This window comes from Chrysoperla carnea, chromosome 4 (genome assembly GCF_905475395.1).
Source record: "Chrysoperla carnea chromosome 4, inChrCarn1.1, whole genome shotgun sequence".
In the NCBI taxonomy this organism is placed as follows: Eukaryota; Metazoa; Arthropoda; class Insecta; order Neuroptera; family Chrysopidae; genus Chrysoperla; species Chrysoperla carnea.
The window spans coordinates 51808505-51831862 of NC_058340.1; the positions used below are offsets into that span (position 1 = coordinate 51808505).

Consider the following 23358-nt stretch of genomic DNA (forward strand, 5'->3'; position numbering starts at 1 on the left):
TTACAATTGAAAGGTTTACTCGTAAGAAGAATTCGAAAAATAGGAAATTGTCAGTTTACGTTTTTTATCTTTGAAACAACTTTACCTTTACCTTAATATTCTTTCTTCTTCTTTTTGATGCTCATCCGAGCATTTTTTTGCTGTTTATCTTCTGTTTCCCACATGGGTTGTCACAGATTAATCAGGTATTTTTATTTTCTTGAAATACGATTAGTCGAAATTCCAAGACTGCAAGGTTCTCTTTTATGTCAGTATCCTTCCTATTATCTCCTCGAATTCCTCGAATTTACAATTTATCAAACCAAATGTGAAAGAAAACGTAACGTGATAGAATTTGTTTATTGGCTAGTGAGTAAAATTCTATAAGAAACAGTTAAAAAATCGTATACAGTTTTTTTTACTTGCAGGCCTTTGTTATAAATTAGCATTTTTTTCAAGTAAAATAGAAATAAGATTTTTACTAGCTTGAAGTTTTGCTTTTCTGTTCATTTATTTATAGATTGGTGTTTTACTGTTTAAATCGCATATTTTTTAACCACTGCCTCCAGAGATACTTTATCATTCACAAAGAGCCAATAAAAATAGGTACCAGTTAATCCTGTAACATTCAGAGAAGAAAAGGCCAATAAGAGAAACTTGTCGTATAATACTATTCCCTTGAGTGTACTGTAAAGATTATCTTGAAGGAGGGTGTAATCAAATTCAATCGGTGGGGGCGATACGTTAAGGTTCAAATCATGGTAAATTATGATATTGTAGCATGGGTCACATACATTGTCTTGATCGTATATTGTTTGTTGGTAGTTGTTTAACATTTAAATTATCAAAGAAGTACAAAATCTGTAGAAATAATAGTCTATTTACAAAATGACAAAATTTGAAAGTAAAATTTAAATTGATTAAAAAACGAAGAAGCAAAAACATAGTTTTATATGTAATCTCTATGGCGATACCCACGTACGACGTCACTAATTGGTATCTTCTGGTATTGTTTGATTAGGAATTTTCTACAGTCATATCTTGCAAACTAGTAAAAATTCTTTTCTATTCGTGAAGTGAGAATTGTTTATCAGAAGTGGTAAAAAAAATCTAGTCCGATCCCCTATAAATTTTGATCAATGGTACTTCACTCTCCCCTTCAAGTAAATCTATTTGTTGTCTGTAGTATTATTCTGCGATGTTTCTACTAATATCACATTCTTTCATCTATCACATGATTCTGGCTGCTGAGAGCTGCTGTATGCAATGTTTTTGTTTGATTTCCTTAATTTCACGTAAATAATTTATGCATGAATATAATGTATCTTATATACATAAATTTATTTCTTATACAAATCAATGCAATAAAATTGAATCAAGCTGAATTGTAGTATCAAAACGATATACTGTGCTATTTTGAATTGCACACGAGAGTAGATGATATGCAAGAAAGAAGTTATAGTACTTCTACTATTTCAGTTTTTTGTTTGCGGGGCTAGCTTTCTCTTTCTGCACGATTTTTCGTGTTTGGAAAAGGTCCAATTGCTCATCGAAGACGACAAATTAGCTTATCGTGCACAAATGGTAAATTTGGAAAATAAATTGGGTCCAGAACAATGCGGAAAGACAGCACATGAACCAAAAAAATATATTACTAATAATTTTTTGTGTCTTCAGCTTCTATATCAAGTTTGTAGAAATCGCTATTCCATTTGGGATGTGTTCATATTTCAAAAAAATTAAATAAAAAGTCTTTTTTAAGGTATTTCCAGCATGGTATTTGCAGTTTCTGTTAAAGCAATGGTACAATTTTTTTTTCGACAGAATTTAACGAAAAATTAAATTTAATAATGCTTACTATTAATTCCCAAAGTTTCAGAAATTTTGACCGTTTAAAATGGAAAATAATTATGCCAACGTCCCAATTTCGATCAATTTACGTCAAAATTAATATCTCGAAAGTGAAAATTAATTTCTAAATTTTTTTTTTAGAATTATATTGTATAAACATTTTTTTCTACTTTTTCTTCAATATATAATAATATCATAAAAAATAGTTGGAGAGACCGGACATTTTACATGCTTTAAATGGGACATGACCCTCAAAATCGCGAACTTTGTCTTTAAATATCTCGCGATCTAAACGGTCAAAAATTATGAAATTTTAGGAATTTATAAATAAAGCTATTATAAACCCGAGAAAAAAAATTCGGCCAAATCTGTCGAAAAGTGATTTCATGCTGGTACTACCTTAACCTACTTTGTTTTAAAAGTGAAAAATAATTACATAATTTCAATTATGTATAATTAAAAAATTAATGTTCTAAAGCGTAAGGTGCTCAATATCTTTCAAGTAGATTGGATATAAAAATACCTAAACACTCTAATACATCCCACGCTTTTTAACATTGAATTTTGCCGTACAATAAAAATATTTTCATTATTTTATTCTTTTTAGTTCTATTTAAAAACTATCAAATATTTTTTATTGAAATTCTTTAAAACTAAAAAGTAGGTACAGATACACATTTTAGTTTTAAAGATTTAACAAATATGGTCGAACGATGAGAAGAAAAACATATTTAGATTTACAAAGTTTCTACCATATTAATATATATTTTCTATATATACTATAATTAATTTTCAGCGCTCTTTTTCGGAAAGTTTCTGTTTAAAATACAATATTAAAGACCGAAAGAAATGGACTACGTCAAACTAAATTCGTCCATTTTTTACGCTTCTCACGTTCGTGTCGTTGCTCTACATTCTTTGTCACCTCTATATAATAGTTCATGACGAAAACTAACCCCTCTCCCTACAAATCATATGATTAATAGGACATAAATATCGATATTTGAAATGTTTATTATTTCAATAAAGCAATAAATATTTAAAATAATAAGCAAGTAAAAAACGTGCGAATGTCACGAAAATTTAAGTTTTGGATGCAAATTTAATTCGGTTCGAATTAATTGTGTTCGACTATACAAAAATATTATTTTTATTTTTGTTGAATTCAAGGAATATGGTGGTGACTGTCTACGTTGTATTCTTATTGTTATGGTAGTATCATTGTGTAATGTGGTTTCTAACCTATTTTCCACGAATACTAGGAGAAGTTCTATTATTTTCATATGTAATATAAGATAAATCAATCTTTCATTGTATTGCAATTTAAGATTGAATGTCTTATGAACTATTCGTAGGTAAAAAAGTGAAATTTTCAAAATTTTCAAAATGCTCGACACAATGCTTTGGGAACTGCACCCTAAACTCGCACTTGAGACGAAGGTTAGAAAACTCCCCGTTAAATTACCTTTTTACCTAAATAGAATTCTCTAAACTGAACTAATTTTGAACAGCATCGCCATTTGTTTAGTTGTTTTCCCAAATTTATTACAGTGGTGTACGCAAATATGCTTGCAAAACTTTCGTAACTTATTTTTGCAATAAAACACACACAAAATTTTATATGAACATGTGTCTAATATCGAGGCGAGACTTATCTTACGGGCTAGTATCTAATGGTTTTTTTTGAAATCGGTTCAATACGAGGCCTCACGTTCCCGATATTCGTTTTTTATACCTCCTTCTATGTTAAACGGACCATTGGCCCGTTTGAAATGGTACCTTATTTGTTGAAATTAGTTGACGTGTTTGGAATTTTGAAAATGAAATGTTGACTTTCGCTCTTTCTTCAGCTAAATTCGGCCAACAATGTATATAAAAATAAAAATTTTCGGAATCTCCATGAAAAGGGTCAGTTTTTAAAGTTAATGTTATTTTTTTTATGAGGATCGACTTTCTAACTCAAAGTGTTATCCTATCTCTTACCGTTTGGGATCTAAATTGTCTATTAAAGAAACCCGCAGTTATTTTTTTTTTGGTTAACTAAAGACAAATCATACTGACATAGCGTACTGTAACCAGATTCTAACGATACCACATTGTTAAAGTTAATCCAGGCGTTTTAATCTACACTGAAACAACTAAAAGACCTTCCACGGCCGATAAAACAGGCGAGATATTCATCAATACCATCGCAGCTCTTTCAATATTACCTTTTCTCAGGATTAAACTACGTTAGGGCTACGTTCACTCACACTATTATACGAAAAATTCCAAGGTTTGTTCATTTTTATTAAGGATGTTGCTCCGCTATAATATTGTCAAAAAGTTTTTGATTATACGGACGGTAAGACTTTTGTAGTTTGTAATGAAATGAGATATAATTTTTAATATTGTACCAGTGGAATACTTCTACTATAATTTTTTCTATTACAATCACAATACTCTACTGTAGTTGTGTTATCCACACAATTTTTTCCGTATCTTATTCACTAAAAATTATCGTTTAAGTGTGTGCCTATTTTAAATTTTTAGTCGAAACTATGTAATGAATAATCTTCATTTTTTAAAGCTCATTTTAAGCATATCATTTTAGTAGATATTAGTTTTCCATAAAGATATTGCAATTTCTACTAAGCTGTACATGTAAAATATTTCAATTTTAATCTCATAAACAGTGTGATAAATCGCTTTCAAACTCTGTAAATTTCTTAACATGTTGCAACGAGCAACAACCTTAATCAGATCCCAAAGGTACAGTTTTATATCAAAATAAAAATACTGACTTTATACTATTGGTTTTAAAATGTGTAACATATGGTCGTTTGGATTCCATTACGTCGGAAGTTTTTACTAATTTTTTTTTATGCAAAATACTTTGACAAACTTTATTTTCAATATTTATTTCGAATGAAAAAAAAGCTGTAGAATGCAAATAACAGTAATAATAATAATAATAATCATAATCATAATCATAATCATAATCATAATAATAACGATTTACATAAAAAAGTAAGAGGACTATCGTTTTTAATAAAAACATGTTCTAATGAAATACCTTTTTTACTGTCAAAATTAATTAAAATGTTAGATGAAAGTTTTTTGTTTTTTTTTTGCTCTAATAAATACCCATTTGTTTTTGTAAACAATCGTATTTCACCCTACATTACCTCGTTATTTTACCATTAATTAATTTGTTCGAAATATTTGTTACTGAACATTTAAAAATTATTGAAGAAACTTTGATGCGACTCGTGATTTATTTTTTCTTACGATTTTAAAGGACTAAAAGAACGCGCATTTTATTGAAATAAAAAATATAAAATAATTTATAAATAACTAAAAATTTTTTTTCAAAAAAAAGAATATTAAACGACATACATTTATTTTAAATGAATGAACAAGAAGAAAATTGTTAAATAGTGTAATTGTTTAAAAGGTTATCTTATCATCATATGGTTAGTATAGGCCATCGTGGCGTAGGCCCACAAAAAATTACTGTAATAAACTTTTTGAGAAGCAAAATGACCAATGGCCAAGTAGAACCGTTAAGAAAAGAATACTTGATATTCTACATCTGATCAACTTACGAATTTTTAAGTATTATCTCTGTTACTAAAAAGTTCTTAAAGTCTCAAAGAGAAGAACTTTTCACGTTAAAGTACCATGGATAATTTTTTTAACATGATCAGCGCCATATTCCGAGTGATTTAGAATTTGATTAATTCATTCCGTCATCTTTCTCAGGAATGGACACGACTAACTATTTCATGAAGGCGGAGCCCCCAGAATGTAAAAAGCCAAACTAAAAGAGTATCTCTCATGCATTTTAAAGCTGTTCTCTCTATTTTAGCCTGAAATCCGATTAACGAAAACACTGATATTGCTCATTAACGCTTCATGAAAAGTTACTATTTAGGGAATATACACCAAAATATAGATTACAATAAGAAAACGTGAAAAATTTATTAGAAAGCATCTAATAATATTCTAAACGTATATATTTTTCTGATTCACTATTTCGTAAACTTTTCCATTGTAGACAAAGTAATGTTACCCCAGCGACTGCAATTGGTGAACTGGCCAAATAAAATGAATGTAATCTTAGACTAGAAGATATAAGATAGAAGATATAATTGAATTGCGTGCTGTGTTTCATCTTTGGTTTTTTTGATCTATTAAAATTTTTTTTGGAAAATTTACAAATGTAAGAGATTTTGTGAATATAAGGTGAAGCATATTTTGGTCCATTTTTGAGCTATCGATTATTTCGGCACTCGATGTTCAAAAGTCTTCTGATTGGACTGTTATTTGGAATAAGTCAAGTATATATAGTATTATCTTCCAGAGAAAATTAACGATTTGAAAAAAATTCAAGTCATTAAGGGAACGTCAAACGTAAGAGGATCAAACTAATCGTTGCAAATTCACTGAAAATTGATTTTTTATACCACTTATCGCTTATACTATATAATCCTTAAACGGAATATTAACTCTTGAAAATAAATTTGTAAGAATTGGTAACTATTTTCTTGCAGTTATATTAGTTATTATTACACATATCATAATATGAAAAGATTTTCATAACATTCGTTCGAGTCGTTTCGAATCGGTGAAATTTTTTTCCCTGATCGATATGGCGCGAACTAAAAAATAATTTCGAATCCGTTGAGGCTTTATTGAAGCGTATTAACGGTAATTTCGAAAGAACATTCAGAATCGTTTCGAGTTGGTTGAGTTTTTTATTTTTTATAACTCTTTATTATACTGGGAAGTTATTCGTGGAAACCTCAAGGGTCGTACCAGAGCCACCCGACGGCTTGTTTAATATACATTTTACAAACGAACTAAAAGCCTAAATCCATACAATTAGAGATTGGTACCTAAAAGTTTGTTGTAATGCCTTCAGTAGAATAAGCGTAAATCCGCTCAATTACTAACCAAATCAAAATCTTTCTTATCAAAACCGATTATATAAGCAAAATTGCCATCAAATAATATTATTTAGGCATATGCCAGTATATCATGTTCTTTACTTGACTATGTACATTTTTACATTGCATAGTGCACATCATAACTTCCTTAATGAACCAAGAAAACAAGTGACTATAAAGTTTAATTATTTCTTATTATATATGTAATCTAATTTAATTGATACATGACCTTTTTAACACATAATATACTGTATTTACATGCTATAATTGCTATAAAATAATAACCTTAAATTTATTACTTATACACAACAAAAGTATAGTTTTATTTACAACAAAATGTTATTCGAAACCATTCAATAGTAAAGTACAACATTTATAAAGTTTTGCTGCCTTGCGGCTATCCGTATTATCCGTATTTATGTTTATAAAAGTCTAAGATACGAATTAAGGTCGACCTTCACCCATCTGCTTGTGTAATGAAAGTAAATTTTCATAAAATATAGAATAACAACTTGTTTCTCCGGTTGAAATCCTTCAAGTGAAATTAAAACAACTTATTTTTAGGATTTCAAGAAACACAACTTTGAAGAAACAAATTGTCTTGGCTTAGCCTGTTTAAATTTTTTAATATTTTAATTATTTAAAACATGACATGTTTCATCTAATATCTCGTCTAATGTATTTTTAAATTATTAAAATATTAAAAACAAAATATAAGACTAAGCAAAGAAAATTGGAAGTTTTATTTCTTCAAATCCTAAATTATTTAGTTCCACAAAGTATAACCCGTCTCTACAATTATATAAAACAACTTTCTTTGAGTAGAGAACAACAAGTAAAGAAAAATATAAATTTATTATAAACTTCTGCAAAGTCACGACCACCTGAAGGTAGACGTGATCTGGTTTAGATATATAGGAATAGGAAATGGCTCAAAACTGCTCTGTTCATTTTCATCTCCTTGATGAAAAAAATTTGAGTGTTTCTAGTAGAACTCAAAATGATACATCAGAATAACTTTCTATACGACAAAATATTGTTGGAGATGTTTTTGAGTAAAAAGAAAAAATTATCGACAAAGTTCCCGATATTCCCGTCTTCAAGAAGTTGCCTTGAGGATTGAAATTACCGAGACAAGTATTTACAAGATGGATCGAATCAAATTCGATTTAAAAAAATTAAGGTATCCTTCAAGAATTTCAAAAAATTCGCCCTTAATCTCTTTACATATCATATCAGTTTAAAAAAGATCAAAGAAATTTCGATTAAAAGTTGATTTCCATAAATTTTTGATGCTAGTTCTTGAAAAAAGTAAAAACCAAATATTTCTTTAAGTGCGAAGTCTTCAAAATAAAAAAATAAAAATGTATGCTCTAAGTCCTAATATCAATCCGCTCAGACCATAATTAGAGTCGGAACTTAAGAAAAATGAAATACAAGTGAAATTTAGAACAATCTTCATCAAATTACCTTTGAAACAGAACAAAAAAATCAAATAATGATCAAACTTATTACATCCTTCTTTTTGGTTCGGGGGTTAAAATAAAATTTCAGATTCACCTCAATGTGTAGATTAAATATTTGTATTTGAATAGTAATTTGAGTACACACAAATAAATTTGTCGAATGGAAAACAGTGCGGGAAGAGAGTAAGTTGGGAAAAATTTTTTTTACTTTAGACGGCTAAGGATACACCTACACTTCATTCAAAAAAAGTATTTTCGTCAAATTAATTATTCCAATAAACTATAGTTTGTTAATGAATGGTTTTTAACTCATAGAATAAACTTCAACAAATTTTATACAGACATTGTTCTTCCCTGCTATACAAAAAACTATACGTGCAAAGTACCGCATTATTTATTGAAATTTATACAAAACTATCATAATTTTCTAATACAAAAAGCTAGAAGACCCTTTTTTCATCTTTTGAAAGGTTTGAAACTAATTTGTTCACTTGTTGACAATCTCAAATACTACAAATCATCGTCCCAACTATAAAATACACATTATCAGTGTTTGAATTTATCCATGGATATTTTCAAATTCATTAGGGAACGTGTACACTTCAAAACAAATAAAATCAACCTTTCTGAAAGAAAGAAATATAGTGTGTCCGATAGAGGTAACTATACTTGTAAATTTCCTTATTTTGCATTTTAAGAAAAAAAGTCATTCTTTATAAGAAGTTTTGCTTATTCTGAAAAGTATGTAGGTATATTTAAAACTTCTTAATAATGTACAGGGTAGCCAAAAATTTGGAGTCACTATTTTTAGTTTTGGTAAACTACCCTTCTTTTTTATAAATTCGTGAAATATTACTAAGAAAAGTTACTCGCAATTAAAAATTATGATTCTATAAAAAATATCAAGAAGATCCGTGTACTTTAATTATAGCATTTTTTATTTGAACAAAAGCTCTATTTATAAAAAAAAAATGTAAGAAAGAAAATAATAATAAATCAATTAACATGTACAATCCGAAAGTGTAATTTTTTGTGGGCTAGTTTAGAAAATTAATAAGAAAATTTATTTTCTCGGATAAACAATCAATAAGAATGGAATTGCCAAATTTGGAAATATCTTCTTGATATTTTGTATAGAATCATAATTGTTAATTTCGAGTAACTTTTTTTAGTAACATTTTGTCAATTTTTAAAAACGAAGGGTAGTTTATCAAAAAAAAAATAGTGATACCAAATTTTTGGCTACCCAATACACTATTTAGAAGTTTTAAATATTCCTACATACTTATCATAATAAGCAAAACTTCTTATAAACAATGACTTTTTTCTTAAAATGCAAAATAAGAAAATTTACAAGTATAGTTACCTCTATCCGGGGACACACTGTATATTGTAAAGTGTTTCAAACTGAAAACTTATTATCACTACACAACATTTGCAATAATGGAATCAATTTTGAAAAAAATGGACAAAAAAGTAAAAAATTAAATTAATTATTCTATCAATAATTTTCCTGGAAGGGTATGGTTGCGCTTGGCTTCAAAAATTAATTGCTCAAAAGGAAATTAGTTTTATTTTATGCTTTAGCTGTCTTTTTTTTTAAGTTTTTTTTTATTTTACTACCCCAGATAATATATCTTTACGACCAAATTAGACATTTTTTTTAAAAATATGATCCCTTTAATTTTTTTTAAATATAGTAATAAAGTTTTTTTTCTTGTTACAGTAAAATATTTACGTGAAGTAACACCGTATTTTCGTAAGGCTAGTATTATATCCGAAGTAGGATGGGAATTACAACGTGGATTTTTATCAGGAACACCACCTAGTCCTAAATCACCACAACGATCGGATACAAGATATCTCCCATTACAATTATGTCATTTGGTTAGAAATTATAAACATCCTGATCCAGGTAAGTTTGGCAATAACATAACTAATAACTTAATGTTTCCGATAGTTACATCATAAATACACTGAACATAAATTATATTAATTTGTCCAATTGATTTTTGGAAGTACTAAATTAGTAATTTTATCCTGAATCAATGGTTAAATTTACATTTTCTCATTCTGATATTTCGATTAAATCGATTATTTAAAAAATCATATACGCAATAAAAAATATTTCAATTTTATGTTTTTTAACCCTTGTATTTTTAATTTTTTTTGTTAACTAAGGCCTTTTCATTACTTATTATTGTTGTTTACATCCAATCATGCACACAATATTTACATCATGGTCTATTCAACTAATTTTGATATATAATATGTTACACATTCGTAAACTAAATTGACAAATATCTTGCCTAGTAATCTTAGTTAAAGAGAATTGAAAAAAATACACTCGAACCAGGACTCGAACCCGGACCTCTTGGATTCATGTCAAGTGCCCTACCAATTAGGCTATTCGAGTTCTAGACACGAATGCAATTTTTTCAACTCAATGAATTTTTAATTTGTTTATCCACTTATTTATTATTATTACTTATTATTGTTGTTTACATCCAATCATGCACACAATATTTACATCATGGTCTATTCAACTAATTTTGATATATAATATGTTACACATTCGTAAACTAAATTGACAAATATCTTGCCTAGTAATCTTAATTAAAGAGAATTGAAAAAAATACACTCGAACCAGGACTCGAACCCGGACCTCTTGGATTCATGTCAAGTGCCCTACCAATTAGGCTATTCGAGTTCTAGACACGAATGCAATTTTTTCAACTCCTTTTCAACTATTTTGTGTACTTTATTTTTGATTCAACTAGTTCAAAATAGTGATTTCCATTTTAAATTTCTAGATTAAATGTTTTTTTTAACAATTCCGGTTTTTTACGATACCTTTACGACACCCCACGCTTTTTTTACGATAAAATTATTTTTTTGAATTTAAATAATTATTTTCTACATTTTAGTTCAGTTTCTAGTATCAACAGTGTGTATTTTAGTTTTTTTTTAACTATTATTTATTTACTCTTGGAATCTCTCCAATGTCAACAGATTTTTTAGAAACATATCAGAACACTCTCGATAAAACAACCTTTCACAAAAACAAATACACACGTTTAGGACATAACATATTTCTCTAGTTGAGTCGGATATTAGAAACAAGACTTTTATCGAAAATCTTTAAGCATTACTAGTGTTTACGTGGAAGGGGTTAATTAAATTTCTTATAAACTAACAATAAACGTAGGAAAATGGCATTTTTCAATGACTTTGTCTAAAAAAGGTTTCTGTTTATCTTATATTGCCGATTTCTCTTTCAATCTTTTAAAAACTTTACTCTTTAATGAAAGTACTATCATTGTTTAAATTGGATAGCTTAAAAATGATTAAAACGTAGCAATCTAATAACCAAAATCCATGAATGAACATAATTTGCAATAGTTTAAAGATAAATACCAATTAGAATTTTATTGAGTATGAATATTATCAAACTTTCTGTTGTCTAATTAAATAGTAACTAATCAAAGTTTGTTTATATGTAAGAAATATCTGATAAAAAACATAAATGTATAAAGGCACCAAGTTCTTGTATATCTTCTAAAACCGTTTAACTATCCATACTTCTAAACAGATTATCTAATTTAACTATACAAACAAAAAATACCAGGAATTCTACATCGCTGGAGGATTTCCACCAAAAAGTTGCTTTGCAGTTTTTTGAATCGGGGACGATTAACGAGATACAGCTTTTGTTAATTATCGGTTGTAATTTTGCAATTTATTGCTTGTTTAATGTAAGTCAAATTGAAATTTTAAAATAAAAAGGACCCTGCACGATAAGATAGAAAAATGGTTTTCTCTGAAACTTTTTCAAACTGCCCCGAAAATGGTATTCGGATCGTTCTGATCAAAAGCTCTCACAACCACAAAATTTTTTAAAGGGTAGTACCGAGCTATGGGCCATCTAAGCTACGCATATATTATAGTTTTAGTATATGACTAGGAAAATGGCTTTCTGTGAAACTTTTCAAACGGCCCCCAAAATGTTCTTCAGATTGTTCTGATCAAAAACATTCACGGCCACAAAGTTTTTAACTAGTAGTCTACAATCTTCGGTCGATCAAAACTATAATATATACTGGTGATATGGAGCACGATCTTTGTTTGATCACGCCGATGAGTATAGAAGCTATATATTTGCTTTGCTATAACAGATGGAAACATTTTCTAACAGAATTAATTATGTGTGAATAAAAAAACGAAAACTTTCCATTGTATAACTAAGTCGATTAATTTAATCAACTACCGTTGTAAGTATTATGTTATATTATAATATGTATCTAAGTTTTTTTTTCTACAAATATCCTGAAGAAATAAAATAATTACAATTTTTACTGCTACTTGTTTATCGAAGGATATGTGCTCCCATTAAAGTGAGATGAAATTCGGCAAGTACCTATTTGGCTTATATAGCTGTACACTTAAATGTTCGTAATATAAAAGTATGAGAATTATTTAAAAAGTAAATTCTTTTTGCTTAATAACGACTTCATTATCTTTTTAAGTATTCTTTTATAAGTATTTATGCTTTTTAAATCATAATTGGGATAATTCCATTTCATAATATTTTTAAGTAAATGAATAACTTCTGTTAAAATAAGCAATAAAATCTTAATATCTGTCTCTAATTTTCTCAAAGTCATGATCTTCTTATATCCTATCAGAAACTCGCCCCCTCTTCTTCAAAGGATTAAATAATAATAATAAAAATACAAAAACAATGGAAATATTCTAAAACTAATTTATCATTTAAATCAACTATTTTGCATATTATGTAAACATACGATTGTTCTAAGAATTCGGCCTAACACTACAAAATCAAGTAGTAATCTTTTAACTAGTCCAAGGACACAAATATACGTTGCAATTTACGCTATAACATCTAACTTAATCGCGCAGTATAGGTTAATTGAACTACATTTTATCGCGTGTTTCCATAAAGAATGCAAAAAATAAATCTAGGTATTTTTTTGATACCGAATTACTTATTGATGAAATCCAAAAGCGATCAAAAAACCTTTATAATAAATTGCAGTAATTTTTAACCTTCAATCATCAATATTTTTAACACTTAAGAGTTAAAAAATTATATAAATCAATCAAAAATCAAAAAGCACGACTGTGTTAAATAAAAAGCTGAAATATAAAAACAAGTCCAGTAGTTTACGACTTTAATATTCGGGGCCTATTATTGGGAATATTTGAAATGTTCTAGATTTTAATGAAGTTGAGCTGACTGCTATGTAAACTAGTAGATTTTTTATTATTTCAATTTTGATTTAATGCAGTCAGGTTTTTGATTTTTTAAATTATTAATTTTATCTTAGACTTTTTAGTGTACCGGCACAATTATTAAATATATTAGAAGCTTTTAAATTAATTTAATATTCCTAATTAAAACATAATAACTTATATTAATTTGTAATCCCTTTTAAATTTGCTTTATTTCGATAGGTTTGATTATAATTTTTTTATTAACGTAGGTTTTATTATTTGCCAAAGAGAAGACTTTTCAATTATCTAAGCATACTTGGCTTTTTAAGACGAAGATAACGATACTTTAACTGTGGAAATTCATAGAGCTATTTGGGCGATACGAGGAGGTATTAAAGAAATTTACAAACATTCGTAAATACAGGATACCCCCGCGAAAAACATAGCTCCTCCTTGACAGTCGGGTAAAAATGCACTTTTAATCAAAGAAACGCTATTATGATACAGGAAATTTTTACTGTGGCCGGCCGATAAAAATGATTTCTTTTAAATTGTTTTACCAAAATCACTAAAGAATAAAATATTTTCATAACAAAGTATAATATTTCATAAAGTATTAAACGTAGTTTATATTCATTATCTAAAGGTGGAAAATAAATAAATCCACCCCTGATCTCAAGGCTTTATATTTTTATTTGAAATGAAATTTATGAAATTTGAAAAAAAAATTATATTATATTCTAAGAACAATATAATGCAAATATTAAATATAAATTCAACAAGTGCGTGTTGAAACAATCGGAATTCAGTACGGTTCAGTAAATGGTTCTAAAACTAATTGTACTAATCTTAAAAAAACTAAAAAAACGTTTTGCCACAACCCACTTCACCTTCCTTATTCTTCTATCAAATTCCATGACTTATATTCATTTTCAAGGTATCGTAAACGTACTGGCTAAAGACAAAAAATAGACTGACGATCTAAAAATGTACCGCTTCTCCTAAATTTGAGATTTAAAATCTCAAAACCGCATAATAAATCCAAGAGTAACAAAATTAAGTGTCATTTGATTAGGCGATCATGTTTCGAACGACACAGTTTTTATAAATGTTCTCCTAATTAATACTGAATGCAACAACTTACAAAATAAAACAACTAACAAATTGAACTATTTTTAAAACATGTTCTCCGAATAAAAATGTACTAAGAATCGATCACGGGTTAGCTACAAGTATCCGCACTAAGAAATTCTTCCACGAGTCGAGTCAGTTATTATTAAGTCTTTACGATATTACAAAAAGCAGTTTAATTACTGTTTAATTTTTAGTTCAAGATTTATATATTTTACTAATTTCAAATATTTATAAAAAAAAAGAGTTTCATTCTAAAAACCGATACTAAATTATTTTCTGATTCATGTAGTATTTTCAAATTCCATCATGAATTAAATCAATTTTCTTCATATGAATATAGCTGATAAATAATAATTTCCCGTTTGATTTCCACAATAAACCAAACTATAAAAATATATTTCTGTTAAACTTACCATGCAAGTTGTATAAAAATTCAATCTTCTACAATTTTATGTAAATTGTACGTTACTTTAATATTTGTCTCCTCATAACCTCTCCGGTTTATGAAAAGAGAGTCGAGGAGAGAAATACTTATAAGAGAATTATTTATTTTCACTTTTCTGAGAAATATAAGCTGTGAACATACCGACTTCGTTTATCGCAATACACACGTACATGATGCGTTTCTTATATTGTAAGCACGGCTTTGTAGGAAATGATTTTTACACATATAGAAATGTTTTAGGGGGTGCACAAAACTCGGTTATCATTTTTAACATTTCAATTCAACAAATGATTTCGTTACATTACTTACTGCTCTATTATTTAAAAAATAATAGAGACATTCAGTAGAGTCTCACTAATTCAAACTCATTGGATTTGTTCGGATTGCTGGGATTGTATGATTGTATAGAAAAATTTATGTTAAATTAAAAAAAGTATTTCGTAAAATGTACTATCTTCAATAAAGTTTATGTAATACTCGTTTAAGGTTTATATATTCGGATTATGGGTCGGATTACTGACAAAATTTGGATTTTTCGTTCAAAAATTTAGCCTAATTTCTTAAAATTTAAAAAAAAAAATAATAATTTCTGTATTTCTCTACGAGTCTTGTTACGTCTTTCTACTAATATACAAGGTGCACCATTTTAATGTATAAGTCAAAATATCTTTTAATGTAACCAACGATACTGAAGAATAGGGGGATATCTTTTATACACTTAAAATTATTGGATCTTGATCTTCACGGTGATTCTGAGAAATTAGTAAGTTGTTCCTTAAATAAAAACAAACATACTTTTTCCGCAACATTATTTCGAGAATCAAATAGTTACAAAATTAATTCAATGCAAAAATAGTATATTTTTACAATCATTTTATGTCTAACTTTTACGAAAAAATGTTTCAAACAAAAAAATTATTGAAGGCGAAAGGCTGTTTCAAACAAGAAAAAGTATTATTCTGTCTCTTTTTAGTAATGAAGGTCACAGTTACCTAAAAAATGTCACAATTTTAGCACAACAGTTTTTTTTTAAATGGTTTTGTATTTTCGTTACCCTTCAAAATTTTTTAACTTATCAATTATAATGGTTCACTCTGTATATTACTTTGCCTATTTTGGCGGCTTTATTAGTTAAGAATGCTTCGAATTCTTACAGGTGCGATCATGCTTTTTCAAAGAAGTACTTTTTGTGGATTTAATCGATTCCTTACTAGAATGTGGAAATTTTATTATAACAAAAGAAACCCGACAGAGCAAAAACTGGTGAATACAACGGTAAATCGATTATTTTTATCGAATTTTTTTGATTCGATTGTGGTAAATTAGACCACAACTGTGATACAAATTTTGGCAATTTTATGAATTTTTCACACAAACCCTTCAAAATGCTGAAAGACTAATTTTTATTGATCGTCTATCTTTTCGTCTTATTTGCTTCTATTTCCCGAAATTTGGCATAATCGAAACAGAAGGCAGAATTTATAATTTTTTTAATTTACGCCAAAGGTTAGTTAGGTTTAAGATTTTTTTATGATTTCCGGTAACCAGATACCGGAATTAAATCATAGAAATTATGTGTTTTATTAACAATTTTCCTTAGTAGGATCCCATTTCCCAACGCTCCTCTATTTAAAGAGAAACATACGTACACAATTGTACCTACCTAAATGAAAATTTGCCTTTTTACTACGGAATGCTGAAAACTCCTGAAACAATACTAAAAAAAAAAATAATATTTTCTATAATTTTATTGGACAGCAAAGTAGGTATAACTTAACGCATTTATAAAAACGCAAAAAATACTTTTTGTATTTTGTTCGAAATTATACAAAAGCTTTTCTTTATTTTTGGAAAAATTATTTATGATTCGTTTAAATAAATTCGTATATATATATATATATATATATATATATATATATATATATATATATATATATATATATAAGTTACAGATATGAGAAAAAAAAGAACCAGGAGGCACGGCTGACGCTTCGGTATAGTATACAATATTCATATTTTGTATTTTATTATATAATGTAGATAAAACTTTTTACACTAGGTAGATATACGTGTGTACCAACAGTGCTTTAAAAAGTATTTACACTATTGGATTTACAAAGTGGCGCATTTAGAAAAATTCAAAATTTCGGACATTATGAAAGCTTGTGCCGATCCCAGTGGCTCAGTTGGTTACAATGTACCAACGATGTGTGCGATATTGCTAGAGTGAAAGAAACCGTTCAAAAAAAAGAAGAAGCTACAAGTGAAAATAACAAAATTTAAAAAACCCCGACAAGGTTTTCGAGTGCGGAACTCTAAACTACCCCTTTGAAAAAATCGGGATAATTTTTGTTTTGGAACTTAATGAAACTCAGTGAATGGTTTAATTTTGATCCAAAAAGTATAAAAAACAGGTTAATTTAATGATTGAATGCAGAGTTTCTGATATATCGCAATAATTGGATCGATTTTAGTCCGTATCTCAAAAACTATTCAATCAGTCAAGAAATGCACCCGATTTTTGTACTTTTTGGGTCAAAATTATCTTATATATACTGAGTTTTATCGATATTGTAGGTACAAATTTTTTTACGATTTTTTGCAATTTTTTTAAGGGATACTCCCTTTGAAAAATTGAAAAAATCGGGAAACAAATTTGTTTTGGAATTTAATGAGTGGATGGGGTAATTTTGGGCCAAAAAGTATAAAAATCAGGTTAATTTAACGATTGGATGCAGAGTTTCTTAGATATCGCAATAGTTGTCAACAAATGCACCCGATTTTTTTTTAAGCAATTTTCTAGGTGCGTCACTTTTTAAGTCCGACAGTGTAAGTTACATAATATACGAAACGAATACGCGCTCCATACAAACATTGAATTCTCCGGCCTGTCATTGGTATGATTACTACCGCCGACAACATGAATTTAACCTCTATTTTTCTTTTAAAAAAAAAAATTCATTTGTATTTTTTCATGGCCTCATTTGTTGTGATAAATGATTGCGTTTACAAATAGTTAATGATACGAGTAAAAATGTTTGTTATTTTCGTGAACGTATCCATATAATGTGAATCGGTTTTTCTTTTATATCTCCTTTTCCACACCAATGTGAATTTAATATACAGTCATCTCTGTTATGCGAAAAGAATTGTCTCCTATCTACCATTTACCTTATGATCCTACTGAGAAATTTTCTGGTACATATTAAAGAATAAAAAATGCATATTTATTTTTACCGCGAGAGACTCTACGAGACCAGTGAAACCAAAGAGAAAGAAACGAGACCAGTGAAATCAGTGAGAAGCGTGACGATAATTAAAAGTCTGATTTTCGATAAATTTTCGAGATATGGATGTCCAAGATTCGGGAGACAAGGGATAAATAAGAATCAAATATTTGATTCGCAATAAATTTCAGTTCGTACTAACATTGATAAGTTCTTATGAATATTGATTGTTGTAAGAAAATTTTGGATTGTAAGAAAATTTTGTAATATTAAATTTTAAAAAATTTTTTTTCGAAAATGTCTTTGAGTTTGGGATTTTGTCAGCCAATCTTTATTAAGATAAGGGGCACGATATTGAAGGAAAAAAAAAGATATGTCTTTTGGCTATTTGCAACGATGTAATTTCGAAATTAATGATTTTAGAAGGTTCCAATCGAACAATATGTATAAGGTTCTTTATATAAAGTTTCAAGAAATTTTAATCAAAAGTCAAATTCAATGTGCGGTATCCTTTTGGAAGTTTGATAAATATACAAACGGAATATAAACAGACCTCAAAATATGATTTAAATTATATATGAATCTAAATCAACTTATATGTATAAAAATTTACTACACCGATGCAAATAAGAACACATGATACAAGGGCGGTTTATTGGTTTTACTAAATCACTTTGGTCTAACTCAGACATGGGCGAGTTATTTTAAGTCAAAGTCACCATTGTTATAATTTTATTGTGTGCCATAAACTTTATTCGTTATCCAAGCCCGCATTTCTCATAGAGGGGGAAGCGAGACGGGTATACGAATCTTCTACCTATCTCAGTTTCTCTAATAGTAATGAGACAGGTAGAAAGAAAATGTTGTCTCTGTCTTATTCGTTTTATTGGTTGACACTGGTTGGGATGTCGCTGTCTTGCTCGTTATTTAGTTACAGAAGTCTGAGGGACTTCTCTGAGTCACATTTGCCCATGTCTGGTCTAACTTCCGCCACAAAGTACTTTTGAACATAAGCTGCCAAGTAAAAACTAACTTCTTAAAATTACCAATAAAAAACCTCAAACCATAAACTCATAAATTTTAAAAAAAATCTGATAATTTTTCAAAAATATATTTTATAGCTGTATCTACATAAAGCACTTTGTTTGGAATATCTATGCGATGGTAATATTTATGTGTGTAAACATATTTTTCCTTTTTAACGATAAACGTAAACATAATATAGTTAAACTAAATAAATGTAAAGAAAAAATTAACTTCAAGTTTGCAATCAAAACACATCTCTAAAACTCTGTCAAAGTTTTCTACACATTTATGAATTATGATACATACCTTTTATAAATAAGTCTACAGTACAGCTGGGCATATAAAATTTTTGCCTTGAGCAAAACATTAATGATAATTCAACTGATTCTTAATGTAGATTTAACAAATCCTCTAAGGGTTAGTTTGCGTGAGTTCTTTGCTTAATTTATTTTTCTTTAATAGGGTATTATTGTTATAGTCAAAAATAAATCATGAAATTTGAAAAAAGTTAAAATTTATGTAAAAATATACTTAAATATTCTAATTTCGAGTCATAAAAGCACTTTTTTCTTTTAAAATATTAAAATTAAAAATCGTAATTTTTAAACTGTATATCACCTGACCTAAAACGTGGGTAAGCCCTGTTGTGATGTCATAGCGGTATGAGTCATAGACCATCAGTTGGTTCAGTGTAGACAGCTGGGTATAGTAAATACATAGATAATAAATATTTATATTTATTATAATCAGATGTCTATGAATATATCTGTCAAATTTATTTGTGTTATTTTGTTACAAAAAGTCATGTACCTAATTGAGCCTTTCCATTTAATGCAGCTCCAAGAATTTTGATCCCTCTCACAATCTTCAATTTGACAGATTTTTTGTTGTTGTTCTATTACAACAATAAATAAATAGAAAATACAAACATCGGTTTATCCGACAACTTGAAAATTACGACTTTCTGCAATTTTTGAATGGTGGGGTAGACGGCATTGTATTTAATTCAGTAACTAATAGAATAACAAAAAAACGCCTGTAATGTCTGCGGAAATGTCAAAAAGTTTCCAAGCCCACTTAAAGTACACTTAAAATAATTTTTGATACTATACTAATAGGTAAGTTTCTTGTTTTACCCGTAGAAGTAATAACATAGAACCGTAATGTGGCCATCCAAACGATTGAACGTTATAGAGAGACACCTAAAAAAATTACGTGTATAGCTGTCTTCGTCTGTCTTATATTACTTCTATAAAGTACACAGGCAAGAGCGTGTAATATATGCACTTTGCCAGGTTGCGAGGCAAAGAGGGAAGACGGTCCCTTTTAACGTAATAATTCACTTATTGCGTTTTCTATGCTTTATAGCCTCTATGTTATATAACCTCTTTGGTTTTACCATATGTAAAAATAAAAGACATATTTCATTTAAAAAAAAAAACAAGTTCAAAAAGTAATAGATTCTAGGAATCAAAAATTTTCAATCTAATTTTTTTCACTTTGTATCTATTTTCCACGAGTTTGAAAAACTTACAGACTCCCAGCTTATGGTGTAGATTTAGCTATTTGTGGGGTTAAATCGCCATGTGGTAAAATGAGAGTGGACCATGTAGAAATTCTACAAAACTAAAGAAGAAAAGCTACAAACACGAAGAAATTTTTGAGTTTTGAAATCCTAACACCAAAGTTATTTTTTATAATAGTATTAATATGGAAATGTAAATTTTATATAAAATTATTTTTCAGCCATATCACGTCAAATAAATATATTCTAATACATTTGGCATTGTATTTTGTAGCTTTTTACTAGTTTCCTAATTACCAAAAATTCTTAATGGTAGAATACTTTCAGACGACGCCAGAATTGAAATATTTAAAAGAGACTTTTCTTTCATTTCCCAATTTAAATTTTTTATGCAATTGTATCAATAAAAATTTAATTTTGAATTTAGATTGACGCAGAGAAATAAATTATTTTTGTTTTAAATTATTAAAATTAAAGAATATTCAATTTGCTTTGAATAATTTGCAATGAAGTTTCCTTTCATCTCAAATATTATAAATAAAATAATTCTTCCATGGAATTTCATTTTACCTTAACGGTTATTGGATGTATGTTCCTGAAAATGCGAATTTGCAAAAAGGATTTTGTTATGTATACCTTTGGCCAATATAAACCACCAAAATATAAAACATGCTTGCGCTAAAAATTTGACAATTTTTCATTGTGACCATGAACATTCTTCATAAATTCTTATGAATTTGATAACTTGTAAACCTTCTTGAATTTCGAAATTTTTTTGAGTTTGTTATTAACGAAAATCGTCTTGTTTGTGAATTGTTTTCGTTATTATTATTAGTGCTCAGCTTAAATTATAATGAATTATTAGAACCTTTCATACGATAATAGCATCAAAAAAACAAATTTGTCCTCCATTTTATTCATAAAGAAAAAAAATTAAAATCAATAACCATTTTATATTATGACACTTCCTTCCCAAAGTATTAAAAATGAAAGGAATTATAAATGATATAAAATTTATTTAAAAAAAAAAAGAAAAACAGAAAGAGAGGAAAACCTAAAATAAAATACTTTGTTCAATACATACATAAATAAGATGAAGTATTATAGTTAATAATAACGAAATAAATTTAATGAATTGAGAAGCTGGTTGCTATAGAAAACATACATGCATATATACCTTATACACCTATAAAGGTGTAAGGTGAATAGAAGAAATGAGATCACACGAGCGCGTACTAAAAAGATGAATGGACCATGTTTGAGAATATACTGATAATGGAAGAATATATGGAAAATGATTCTATATGAGTGTCTCTTACTACTACAATTTAGACCAATCATTTTAGTCGTTGAAAAGTTGATGCTGTTCAAAGAACCCCGCACTTTAAACATTAAATTTGGTTTTTATCTGAAAATTCATAAAACTATAGGTACACAACGATATTGTTACCCTGTTTAAGATTCTAATGGGACGGAGTCCTTTAAAACGATTGGTTTCGGAATTATAACCCGCCAAAAATAGTTATAAACCGATTTTCATATTTGTCTGTGGATAGATTATTATAATTGAATACTTGCAACCGTCTCAAACTATTCAGGAGTCAATCCTGTATTTAGAATTTCAAGAAATATTAACCAAATGCCAAACTCAAAGTTAAATGTGCGGGGTTCTTACAGTTACATTTTATTAGTATTTTATGCTGTCAGTTTTACCTCATAGGCAACAAATTTAATAGCAGAAGTAAGAGGTCAGCTAAGAAACTCAAGTCTTAGCATGCCAACATTTGCGATAATAAAAAACAATAGTTTGGTTTTCTAGTCCTTTTGTTAAGGTAGTAAATCTAATAACACATAAATTTTAAGAAACCACCGACAAAAAAGCAGGTTTAATCGATTCATTTATCTAATCGATCGGTATCTCCTGAACGGATAAACCTTTTTTTTTTCTTTGAATAGTAATTTAATCGAGAGTGTCATTACCTCTTTTATAGTTATTATCGAATACGGAACCTTTAACTCGAACTTAAAACGTAGCTAAGAACACTCTCGACCAAATTTCTTTTCATATAAAAAAAATGAAATCGGCTTTACGCTCCCATATACAGGCACGTTAAACTTATAACCAACTTTGTTAGTCGAAAAACTGATGAGAACACGTGATCATCATGTCATTCTATATATAGCAAATATAAGATTATCAAAATGGTTGCTATAGGTACATAACAAATATAAAATTATTACATTTCTACATGTCTCTCTGTTTGTGAACACCAAACCAATCGAAAAAACAAAATTCTGAGATTTTTAATCCCATCTATAATGATTCCATTTGATTTTTGTTGAACGATAAAAATCTTGGTTTAGATAAAGATTAATGTCTTGATATTTTTCGTGAATGGCTGTTCGCTATTTTTCTTTATTAATTACCATCATTTCCTGAGACCATAAGTTTTCTTTCAATAATTACGTTAAGAATCGCCATTGTAACATACGACTTGAAATTTTGGGTCAGTGTCTCCAAGTCTACTATGCAAATACA

The 23358-nt window shown here is 28.3% G+C and overlaps 1 protein-coding gene across 1 annotated transcript in view; it reads left to right on the forward strand.

Moving 5' to 3' along the window:
• LOC123297992 (beta-1-syntrophin) overlaps nt 1-23358 on the forward strand; it is a 297307-nt gene that overhangs the window by 268065 nt on the left and 5884 nt on the right. The window contains exon 2 of the mRNA XM_044879839.1: nt 9954-10142. Coding sequence (XP_044735774.1) covers nt 9954-10142 — 189 coding nt within the window. The remainder of the gene's footprint in view (nt 1-9953; nt 10143-23358) is intronic.